The 11,008-nt window shown below is 40.4% G+C and overlaps 1 protein-coding gene across 6 annotated transcripts in view; it reads left to right on the top strand.

Annotated features, from left to right (window-relative positions):
* LOC134640983 (E3 ubiquitin-protein ligase NEDD4-like) overlaps positions 1-11,008 on the top strand; it is a 30,551-nt gene that overhangs the window by 18,124 nt on the left and 1,419 nt on the right. For 2 of the 6 annotated variants that reach the window (XM_063493121.1, XM_063493122.1), the window contains 8 exons: positions 966-1,023; positions 2,464-2,547; positions 2,846-2,957; positions 3,723-3,930; positions 6,269-6,326; positions 7,769-7,852; positions 8,151-8,262; positions 9,028-9,280. In XM_063493121.1, the coding sequence (XP_063349191.1) occupies positions 966-1,023; positions 2,464-2,547; positions 2,846-2,957; positions 3,723-3,930; positions 6,269-6,326; positions 7,769-7,852; positions 8,151-8,262; positions 9,028-9,238 (927 nt within the window). In that variant the 3' untranslated portion in view covers positions 9,239-9,280. Of the gene's footprint in view, positions 1-965; positions 1,024-2,463; positions 2,548-2,845; positions 2,958-3,722; positions 3,931-4,207; positions 4,535-6,268; positions 6,327-7,768; positions 7,853-8,150; positions 8,263-9,027; positions 9,281-11,008 lie in introns of those variants that run through there. The other 4 variants (XM_063493124.1, XM_063493123.1, XM_063493126.1 and 1 more) reach the window with 4 other exon arrangements.

Genomic DNA, 11,008 nt, shown 5'->3' on the forward strand with positions numbered 1-11,008 from the left:
AACCATAAACTGTGGGTGGACCCAGTAATCATTACATAACCCACTGTGTTAGCCAAATGTCCAGCTGTGATGCCTCTGTCTTCATACTGGACTCGAGTTCTGGGTCCGACTGAGAAACCGAGGGACACTGTGTGCCCATACCCTGCTCTCTCGTCTTTCTTGACTCTAATGGGGACAAAGTGAACATTATGTTGGACTGAGTAAGACTAAACTAGTAATTAAATCTATTAGCTCATTAAGAAAGTGTTTGCAGAAGTCACAGGGAGCTGAAGGGTCATTTTCCCTTAGATGTCTCTATAACTAGATTTCTCTTCATGACTGGAGGAGTCGCCTCCTGCTGATCTTTAGAAGGAATGCAGGTTTAAGGCACCTTTGCTTCTTTAATATGCACCTTAGTGAATCATGCTGCATGACTGATTTAAATGCTGAAGGGATCAATAAGGAGAAAAACTGTGTAAATGTAGTTGTATCACTAGCTTCTTTACCTGTAGTAAACTTATTTTTTTTCACCAAATCAAGGCTTGCACCCAAAATCATAAATTTGGTGTGTTTTGGGGGAGAATAACAGAATTTCCTGTTGATTTGTCAGTGTAAAGGTGTACTGATTCAGTGCTGAAACAAGGAAATCACAGTCATAAAACACACCTGCTCGAACTATCCACTGTGTTTGTGCTTGTGTTTGAATGTGAGACCCAGAACAACAATGTTTGTGTCTTTTGTTTGTGCAGACATGCATGTTCTTGTTTGGTGGACTTATTTTTATGTGCTGACTGCCTAACAATGTGGCAGTTTTGCATGTAGCCATGTTTCAAGAACGTCTCACCTTCATCTTTCACTTGATTTCTTTGTTTTTTTTTCCCTCAAATTACTTCCTCCTTCCCTTCTCTCCCTTATGTCTCTGTATGCCTGACTTTCTGCCTCTGTTTGGGACGGATGGACCATTCTTCCCATTATCTTCCACCCAGGATTCTCTGAAGGGTCGCCACATCCACCTCTCTCCACAGATAGGCAAGGCAAGGCGAGGCAAGTTTATTTATATAGCACAATTCAACAACAAGGTGATTCAAAGTGCTTTACAGAGACATTAAAAACAAAAACAAATAAAAAGCATGATTTAAAATTGATTAAGATAAACAAACAAACAAACAAAACAGTATATAAAATCAAAAATCAAAACAGTAGATAAAATCAGAACAGTAGATAAAGTCAGTAGTTAAAATGTAAGTTTTGAAATTTAAGCTTAAAAGTTTGGATTTGGTGCTTTATTCAAATGCGGCTGAGAACAGGTGAGTCTTCAACCTGGATTTAAATAAACTGAGTGTTTCAGCTGATCTGAGGCTTTCTGGGAGTTTGTTCCAGATATAAGGAGCATAAAAGCTGAATGCAGCTTCTCCGTGTCTGGTTCTGACTCTGGGAACTGATAAAAAACCGGATCCAGATGACCTGAGGGATCTGGAAGGTTCATACTGGGTCAGGAGGTCACTGATGTATTTTGGTCCTAAACCATTCAGAGCTTTATAGGCCAGCATCAGAACTTTAAAGTCCATCCTCTGACGGACAGTGGAAGTGGAGGCAGTGGAAATCATGTCAGTGAGGAAGGGGCTGATGCTGTCACTCCTGGTCCTGAAAACTGCTGAGCACTCAGAAGAGGAGGTAGCAGAGGAGTTAAATGAGGCAGAGGAAGAAGAGCAGCAGGGTAGCACGTTAAATAAAGATGAAGAAGAAGCAAAAGAGACAAAAGGAGATGTGGAAGGTAGACAGGAAGATACTTTTTGCCAGTACCAGTCTCCAAGAGATACATCATAGCAAGTCTAAAAACCATTTTGCAAACCATACCTTTCATATTAACGTTGTCGTATCATATGAACAGATTTTACTCATATATTTCAGACATTTTATTTTTATTTTGTGTCTATATGTGTAAACTAAAATAAATGACGGTATACTCACCGTTAAAACCTCTGTTAAAGTCTAATTTCACCATGTACTGTAACATACATAAACTGGATATACTGACAATTGCTGAGTTTCCGAGTACATGTGAACGCGCCTGGAGTGGCTCAGCCAGTGAGATTCAAACGTCTCTATCGTCAACAGGAAACGAAGGAAGCGTCCTTGGAGATGTTGTTAGGAGTGTACTTTCGCATCTTTCCCCTGTCTTTGTGCACAATGCCGCCGTCAAAGAACTGACAGCTAAGCGTTGCTTCCACAGGGGTTAATTTAAAGTTGGGAAGGTAAACGGCTCGGCTCTAATCAGCTTTCCAACTACTTAGCCCCTTTCTCTATGCTAAACATTGTTAGTCAGTTTACAACAAAATATGCGACAAAAGTTAGCTAATGTGTGAATTTTACCCCCTTAGCTAAACGAGAACGCAAAACCTGCCGTTTTCAAAAGAGACGTTGATGCAAACGGTATCGCCATTGTTTTATAATATGTGCGTGAATTGTGTTTTATCTCTGCAGTAACCATGACTGCAACTGGTCTCGTAAAAAACCAGCTGATCCTCAAAGAGGAATACGATGAGAATTATATACCCTCTGAACAAGGTACCCCAGCATCATTGAACAGCACAGTTGATGAGATTTAAACTGTACTGTGGTTTACTTGTGTTTATTCACACCTAAACACTGAACTAATATTAGTCCGATGCCGCTGGAATTGTCTGTTTTATACTGAAGTGTTCATCATCACCTTATTCACAAATGTATTGGAACATGTTGCATTCAGGTTCCATTAACACAGCTCATCCAGAACTGCAGTGCTATCAATTCTGGAGATTTCCAAAACTATGCTACATGATGGTGCATACTTTACATTCAGCTTGTCTTCTTTTCTTCTGATCAGAGATCCAAGAGTATGCAAGAGAGATTGGCATTGACCCCGACAATGAGCCTGAGCTGCTGTGGCTGGCAAGGGAGGGCATCGTCGCCCCTTTGCCTCCTGAGTGGAAGACTTGGTAAGTAATGGGAAAGCACCCAGGGAGTGGACCTCAAGCACCAGAGATATGAGTCCCTTTTCACGTATGCTCTGGCAAATTCAGGCGTTTTACAAAGTGTTTTCAAGGTGTGGATTATGGTGTGATTTCCAGCTCGTTACAAGTGAGGGTCCGTTGTTGACAACTGAAGGCCAAAGTGTGTAGCAACCATCTCTTACCAAATTCTCCAGGGAGACGTCAGAGCTATTGACCAAATAATGCCTCTAACCCAGCAACACATGGCTTACAAAGCAGTTATTATTACTTGTAGATAGATGATAGATTAACGTAATAGATTAACATAGCTTTTCCTTCTGATTTTTGGCTCATGTGTTTTATATAATTTAGCTTCATTATGATGTACTCAATGAGTGGTGTTAACTGTAAGAATAGATTCTGTGGTTTTTAACTGAATGTATTAACTAAACCTGAATAATTATTAAGACAGCTATAGCATAATAATAATTTGTAATGCTTAATGGACATAAAAATGTAGGAGGTGGGGTTATACAAGCCATCCATCACCACCAGCCTGTCCTCCTACAACAGGTTTGCTAAGTTGTCCACACTGGTTCATCCCTTCAGTTTGGTAAGATCAGTGTTAATGGTGTTGTTGCACAAGACCATTTTAAATAATTTCAAGAATGTCTGATGCCTTCAAAGTAAAATTATAAAGCACTAAGGGGTGGCTCCAGACTTTTGCACAGAACAGTGAAAGACTCCCGTTTCCTTTCTCCTTACCCACAGCCAGGATGTGACAGGGGACATCTGCTACGTCAACCTCTCCACGGGTCAGTCCACCTGGGATCACCCCTGTGACAAGCTCTACCGACGCCTGGTGGCCCAGGAGCGTGAGCGAGCTCAGCTCACAGCCACAGCTGGGGGCGCAGGAGCCAAGAAAGACAAGAAAGAGAAGAAAGAGAAGAAGAAGAAGGAACCACTCAAAACTCCTGGGGTGAGTGGTTTTATTGATTTATATTCTTCCTTCTTGTTTTAGACAAAAAGTTTATGTTTACTTATCACTGCTGTATTTTCAGTGCCTGTTTAACTAGAAGTGTTATTAATGGGTATTGGTACTATATTATTATAAGTGTTTTTATCATTACAAAAAGGGACTTTTCTTGTTGTCTCGTCTAACTGTGGTCTCTAAACCATATGTTTCTGCTTCTCTTGTGTCTCTTTGACCTTTAAACCTCTCACCTTTGCACTGTGACCCATGTGTGTCCCTGCAGCTGCTGTGCTGCTGGGATCTGTCCTACGGGCACGGCTGTTACTGTGTCTTCCTCCTTGTCCTTCTGTCCTCCTACTGCCACTGTTACTGCTTTGCTCTCTAAACAACAAGAGCATGGGCCATCGCCATCAAAACTCATTCATGAATTTATTTATTTAAGTATATCATTCACAGTATAATTCCTTACCATCACCACTGAACAGTTGTATTTATATCATGTAATTTAATAAATCATATAAATAGTTTTTTTTCCTGAAATGTATGTATAATGCAAACACGGCCAGGTTTATTAATCAGGGCAAATTACATTTTAAAAAAGTGTTGAGGGATAAAATGCAATTTACTTACTAATGATGTGCAAATTCGTGATACATTTTATTTCTGTATTGAAAAACACAATAACCAAAAGCAGCACAGATGGCTTTCAAAGTTGAGAATGCGGGCACATCTTTGTTGCTTGAAGTCTGACAGACCTGATATGTGTGTAGTTTTCATGCCCTAAGCAAATGTGGAAGAGTAGACCAAGGAGAGGTTAGAGAAGGGTCCATAAATTTTTGGACAGTGACACATACTTTGTAGTCTTTCCCTAAGGACAGTGCAACAGTTTCTTTTTTTTATGGATTTACTGGATAGGTAAAGTGAAGACTGACAGGAGAGCGGAGGGCCACGTTTCAGACTTGAACCCAGGCCGTCGGCTCTCAGCTGTACAGCATATGCTCGCCTGCTAAACGAATATTCTGTAAAATGTTTGGCTAGCAATTGTAGTCTAGTAGAACAGTGATGTGCTGCGGTTCTGAAAAAAATACAAAATTTTAGGATTTCATTTAAGATTTGATTAAAGATTTTTTTTGGTGCAAGTGATGCTTATGTGAAAAAACAAGTTTATAAAGCCACGCTTGGCTTCATGAAGTCAGACTCCTTCTAGTTTAGCTGGATGTTTCAGGAGCTCGAGTTTCCTTTCAAATAAAACCAGTTTTTCCTCACATGCCAAATAAATTAACACAAGTTGAGAAAATTGTCTCACTTCTGCTATGTGCTCTTGTGCAGTATTTCCCTAAAAACAACTATTGTTGCCATGTGAGGTTAAAATGGGCCGAAACCATAAACTGTGGGTGGACCCAGTAATCATTACATAACCCACTGTGTTAGCCAAATGTCCAGCTGTGATGCCTCTGTCTTCATACTGGACTCGAGTTCTGGGTCTGACTGAGAAACCGAGGGACACTGTGTGCCCATACCCTGCTCTCTCGTCTTTCTTGAGTCTAATGGGGACAAAGTGAACATTATGTTGGACTGAGTAAGACTAAACTAGTAATTAAATCTATTAGCTCATTAAGAAAGTGTTTGCAGAAGTCACAGGGAGCTGAAGGGTCATTTTCCCTTAGATGTCTCTATAACTAGATTTCTCTTCATGACTGGAGGAGTCGCCTCCTGCTGATCTTTAGAAGGAATGCAGGTTTAAGGCACCTTTGCTTCTTTAATATGCACCTTAGTGAATCATGCTGCATGACTGATTTAAATGCTGAAGGGATCAATAAGGAGAAAAACTGTGTAAATGTAGTTGTATCACTAGCTTCTTTACCTGTAGTAAACTTATTTTTTTTCACCAAATCAAGGCTTGCACCCAAAATCATAAATTTGGTGTGTTTTGGGGGAGAATAACAGAATTTCCTGTTGATTTGTCAGTGTAAAGGTGTACTGATTCAGTGCTGAAACAAGGAAATCACAGTCATAAAACACACCTGCTCGAACTATCCACTGTGTTTGTGCTTGTGTTTGAATGTGAGACCCAGAACAACAATGTTTGTGTCTTTTGTTTGTGCAGACATGCATGTTCTTGTTTGGTGGACTTATTTTTATGTGCTGACTGCCTAACAATGTGGCAGTTTTGCATGTAGCCATGTTTCAAGAACGTCTCACCTTCATCTTTCACTTGATTTCTTTGTTTTTTTTTCCCTCAAATTACTTCCTCCTTCCCTTCTCTCCCTTATGTCTCTGTATGCCTGGCTTTCTGCCTCTGTTTGGGACGGATGGACCATTCTTCCCATTATCTTCCACCCAGGATTCTCTGAAGGGTCGCCACATCCACCTCTCTCCACAGATAGGCAAGGCAAGGCGAGGCAAGTTTATTTATATAGCACAATTCAACAACAAGGTGATTCAAAGTGCTTTACAGAGACATTAAAAACAAAAACAAATAAAAAGCATGATTTAAAATTGATTAAGATAAACAAACAAACAAACAAAACAGTATATAAAATCAAAAATCAAAACAGTAGATAAAATCAGAACAGTAGATAAAGTCAGTAGTTAAAATGTAAGTTTTGAAATTTAAGCTTAAAAGTTTGGATTTGGTGCTTTATTCAAATGCGGCTGAGAACAGGTGAGTCTTCAACCTGGATTTAAATAAACTGAGTGTTTCAGCTGATCTGAGGCTTTCTGGGAGTTTGTTCCAGATATAAGGAGCATAAAAGCTGAATGCAGCTTCTCCGTGTCTGGTTCTGACTCTGGGAACTGATAAAAAACCGGATCCAGATGACCTGAGGGATCTGGAAGGTTCATACTGGGTCAGGAGGTCACTGATGTATTTTGGTCCTAAACCATTCAGAGCTTTATAGACCAGCATCAGAACTTTAAAGTCCATCCTCTGACGGACAGTGGAAGTGGAGGCAGTGGAAATCATGTCAGTGAGGAAGGGGCTGATGCTGTCACTCCTGGTCCTGAAAACTCTGCTGAGCACTCAGAAGAGGAGGTAGCAGAGGAGTTAAATGAGGCAGAGGAAGAAGAGCAGCAGGGTAGCACGTTAAATAAAGATGAAGAAGAAGCAAAAGAGACAAAAGGAGATGTGGAAGGTAGACAGGAAGATACTTTTTGCCAGTACCAGTCTCCAAGAGATACATCATAGCAAGTCTAAAAACCATTTTGCAAACCATACCTTTCATATTAACGTTGTCGTATCATATGAACAGATTTTACTCATATATTTCAGACATTTTATTTTTATTTTGTGTCTATATGTGTAAACTAAAATAAATGACGGTATACTCACCGTTAAAACCTCTGTTAAAGTCTAATTTCACCATGTACTGTAACATACATAAACTGGATATACTGACAATTGCTGAGTTTCCGAGTACATGTGAACGCGCCTGGAGTGGCTCAGCCAGTGAGATTCAAACGTCTCTATCGTCAACAGGAAACGAAGGAAGCGTCCTTGGAGATGTTGTTAGGAGTGTACTTTCGCATCTTTCCCCTGTCTTTGTGCACAATGCCGCCGTCAAAGAACTGACAGCTAAGCGTTGCTTCCACAGGGGTTAATTTAAAGTTGGGAAGGTAAACGGCTCGGCTCTAATCAGCTTTCCAACTACTTAGCCCCTTTCTCTATGCTAAACATTGTTAGTCAGTTTACAACAAAATATGCGACAAAAGTTAGCTAATGTGTGAATTTTACCCCCTTAGCTAAACGAGAACGTAAAACCTGCCGTTTTCAAAAGAGACGTTGATGCAAACGGTATCGCCATTGTTTTATAATATGTGCGTGAATTGTGTTTTATCTCTGCAGTAACCATGACTGCAACTGCTCTCGTAAAAAACCAGCTGATCCTCAAAGAGGAATACGATGAGAATTATATACCCTCTGAACAAGGTACCCCAGCATCATTGAACAGCACAGTTGATGAGATTTAAACTGCACTGTGGTTTACTTGTGTTTATTCACACCTAAACACTGAACTAATATTAGTCCAATGCCGCTGGAATTGTCTGTTTTATACTGAAGTGTTCATCATCACCTTATTCACAAATGTATTGGAACATGTTGCATTCAGGTTCCATTAACACAGCTCATCCAGAACTGCAGTGCTATCAATTCTGGAGATTTCCAAAACTATGCTACATGATGGTGCATACTTTACATTCAGCTTGTCTTCTTTTCTTCTGATCAGAGATCCAAGAGTATGCAAGAGAGATTGGCATTGACCCCGACAATGAGCCTGAGCTGCTGTGGCTGGCAAGGGAGGGCATCGTCGCCCCTTTGCCTCCTGAGTGGAAGCCTTGGTAAGTAATGGGAAAGCACCCAGGGAGTGGACCTCAAGCACCAGAGATATGAGTCCCTTTTCACGTATGCTCTGGCAAATTCAGGCGTTTTACAAAGTGTTTTCAAGGTGTGGATTATGGTGTGATTTCCAGCTCGTTACAAGTGAGGGTCCGTTGTTGACAACTGAAGGCCAAAGTGTGTAGCAACCATCTCTTACCAAATTCTCCAGGGAGACGTCAGAGCTATTGACCAAATAATGCCTCTAACCCAGCAACACATGGCTTACAAAGCAGTTATTATTACTTGTAGATAGATGATAGATTAACGTAATAGATTAACATAGCTTTTCCTTCTGATTTTTGGCTCATGTGTTTTATATAATTTAGCTTCATTATGATGTCCTCAATGAGTGGTGTTAACTGTAAGAATAGATTCTGTGGTTTTTAACTGAATGTATTAACTAAACCTGAATAATTATTATGACAGTTACAGCATAATAATAATTTGTAATGCTTAATGGACATAAAAATGTAGGAGGTGGGGTTATACGATCCATCCATCACCACCAGCCTGTCCTCCTACAACAGGTTTGCTAAGTTGTCCACACTGGTTCATCCCTTCAGTTTGGTAAGATGAGTATTATTGGTGTTGTTGCACAAGACCATTTTAAATAATTTCAAGAATGTCTGATGCCTTCAAAGTAAAATTATAAAGAAATAAGGGGTGGCTCCAGACTTTTACACAGAACAGTGAAAGACTCCAGTTTCCTTTCTCCTTACCCACAGCCAGGATGTGACAGCGGGCGTCTACTACTTCAACTTCTCCACGGGTCAGTCCACCTGGGATCACCCCTGTGATGAGCACTACAGACGCCTGGTGGCCCAGGAGCGTGAGCGAGCTCAGCTCACAGCCACAGCTGGGGGCGCAGGAGCCAAGAAAGACAAGAAAGAGAAGAAAGAAAAGAAGGAGAAGAAAGAAAAGAAAGAGAAGAAATAAAAGAAAGAGAAGAAGAAGCAGGGACGACTCAGAACTCCTTGGGTGAGTGGTTTTATTGATTTATTTTCTTCCTTCTTGTTTTAGACAAAAAGTTTATGTGTACTTATCGAGCAACATGGCATCAGAGTATAATGGACTGCAAATAAGATGTGTATAGATTGATTAAGTGGTTATAGGGACAAACATGTATGTGTGTGTGTGTGTGTGTGTGTGTGTGTGTGTGTGTTCGTATTTTCACTATTAATCAGTACTAACTTTTAATTCTTTATTCGTTCTTCTTGTGCATGTTTTTGGCATCACCAGTGAATTCAAGTTTCTGTTTTACTCAGATTCTTTTGTATTTTTTGTAATGTTTGCTTGTAATGTTGCAGGTTCTCCATTTTATTCCACGATGATGATGGATGCCTGCACAGTGTGAATATAACATTATTATCCTGTGCGGTCAGTTGCTGCTGATGACTCTCAGGCCTTCCACCTGTCTGTCAGTCCAGGAAATTTTGTGAAATTTTGAATAAATGGTCTTCCTTTATGGTTTGATTGCATTACAGAGTTGTGGGTTTTTGAATGTACCCTGAGTCTGTGCCACTTAGGAAAGCAGTGCAAGCTTCTTAAGTCAAAAATGGTTGAATAAAACCAACAATAAAATGAAGCAAGTTAAAGCAATCCTCAAAATCCTAGTTAGTAGCTCCTGGCTAATAGTGAGCTATGTTTTTTCTTTCACTTGTTAGTGCACTAGGTCAGTGGTCCCCAACCTTTTTTGAGTCACTGACCGGTTTAATGTTAGACAATATTTTCACGGACCTCCCTTTGAGGTGTCGCGGATAAATACAACAAAATAAAATGATACGACCAAGACAAAAACTGGTATTTTGTAAATATAATAATAAACACAAATTCACTGTGCAATTGTGTAACTTTATTAGCAGTGTCCTCCTGAAATGCACCAACAACATTGAGAGTAACATCTTCCTCTTTGCCCCTTAATGCTCTCTGGTCGCTGTGGTAAAACATAAATACGGAGTTAACAGTAAAAACTCTGAAAACCATAAATTTCACACCCCAGCCTCAACTCTCCCGCGGGTTGGGGATCGCTGCACTAGGTAGCTTTCTCACTAGCTAAGGCAAGTGTTTTGTTGGTTTGTATTAATGATCTTCTTGCTTGTTTCGCCTGCAGATGCATCAGTTTTGTTATTAAGATGGGTGTCTGTGTGCTGAACACAGGTTCCTAACAAACTACTGTTTGTTACTGGGTTATTAGAAGTTTTTCTGAGCTCATAAGGGTTAGCCTGTTGATTCTTAAAGTTTGAAATTCACAACTCCAACCTCCGTCCATCCAGCTTCTTTCACTTAACCATGCTGGAGCCAATCCCTGCTGCTATAGGGCAAGAGGTGGGCTACACCCTGGACAGGTTGCCAGTTTGTCACAGGGCTGACAAAGAGAGACAGACAACCATTCATGCTCACATTCACACCTGTGGGCAGCTTAGAATCATCAACTAAACTAACCCCACTAACTGCATGCATTTAAACTCTACAGACAAAGGCCCCGGCCAGATGGTGGATTTGAACCCAACAGCTTCTTGCTGTGAGATTAATAACCACTGTTCCACCGTCGTGTTGTCAGTGTTGTTGTTTTTTTGTTTTGTTTTTTCAATTAGCCCTTAAAAATGCTCAGATTTAGCCCGCCAAGGTCCTCTTATGCGCACTCTGCAAAATCAGTTTCTAGCATTTGTCTTCTGCATCTGCTTCTGCATAATCCCCACTGACTCC

Source organism: Pelmatolapia mariae, linkage group LG14 (assembly GCF_036321145.2).
Source record: "Pelmatolapia mariae isolate MD_Pm_ZW linkage group LG14, Pm_UMD_F_2, whole genome shotgun sequence".
NCBI lineage: Eukaryota > Metazoa > Chordata > Actinopteri > Cichliformes > Cichlidae > Pelmatolapia > Pelmatolapia mariae.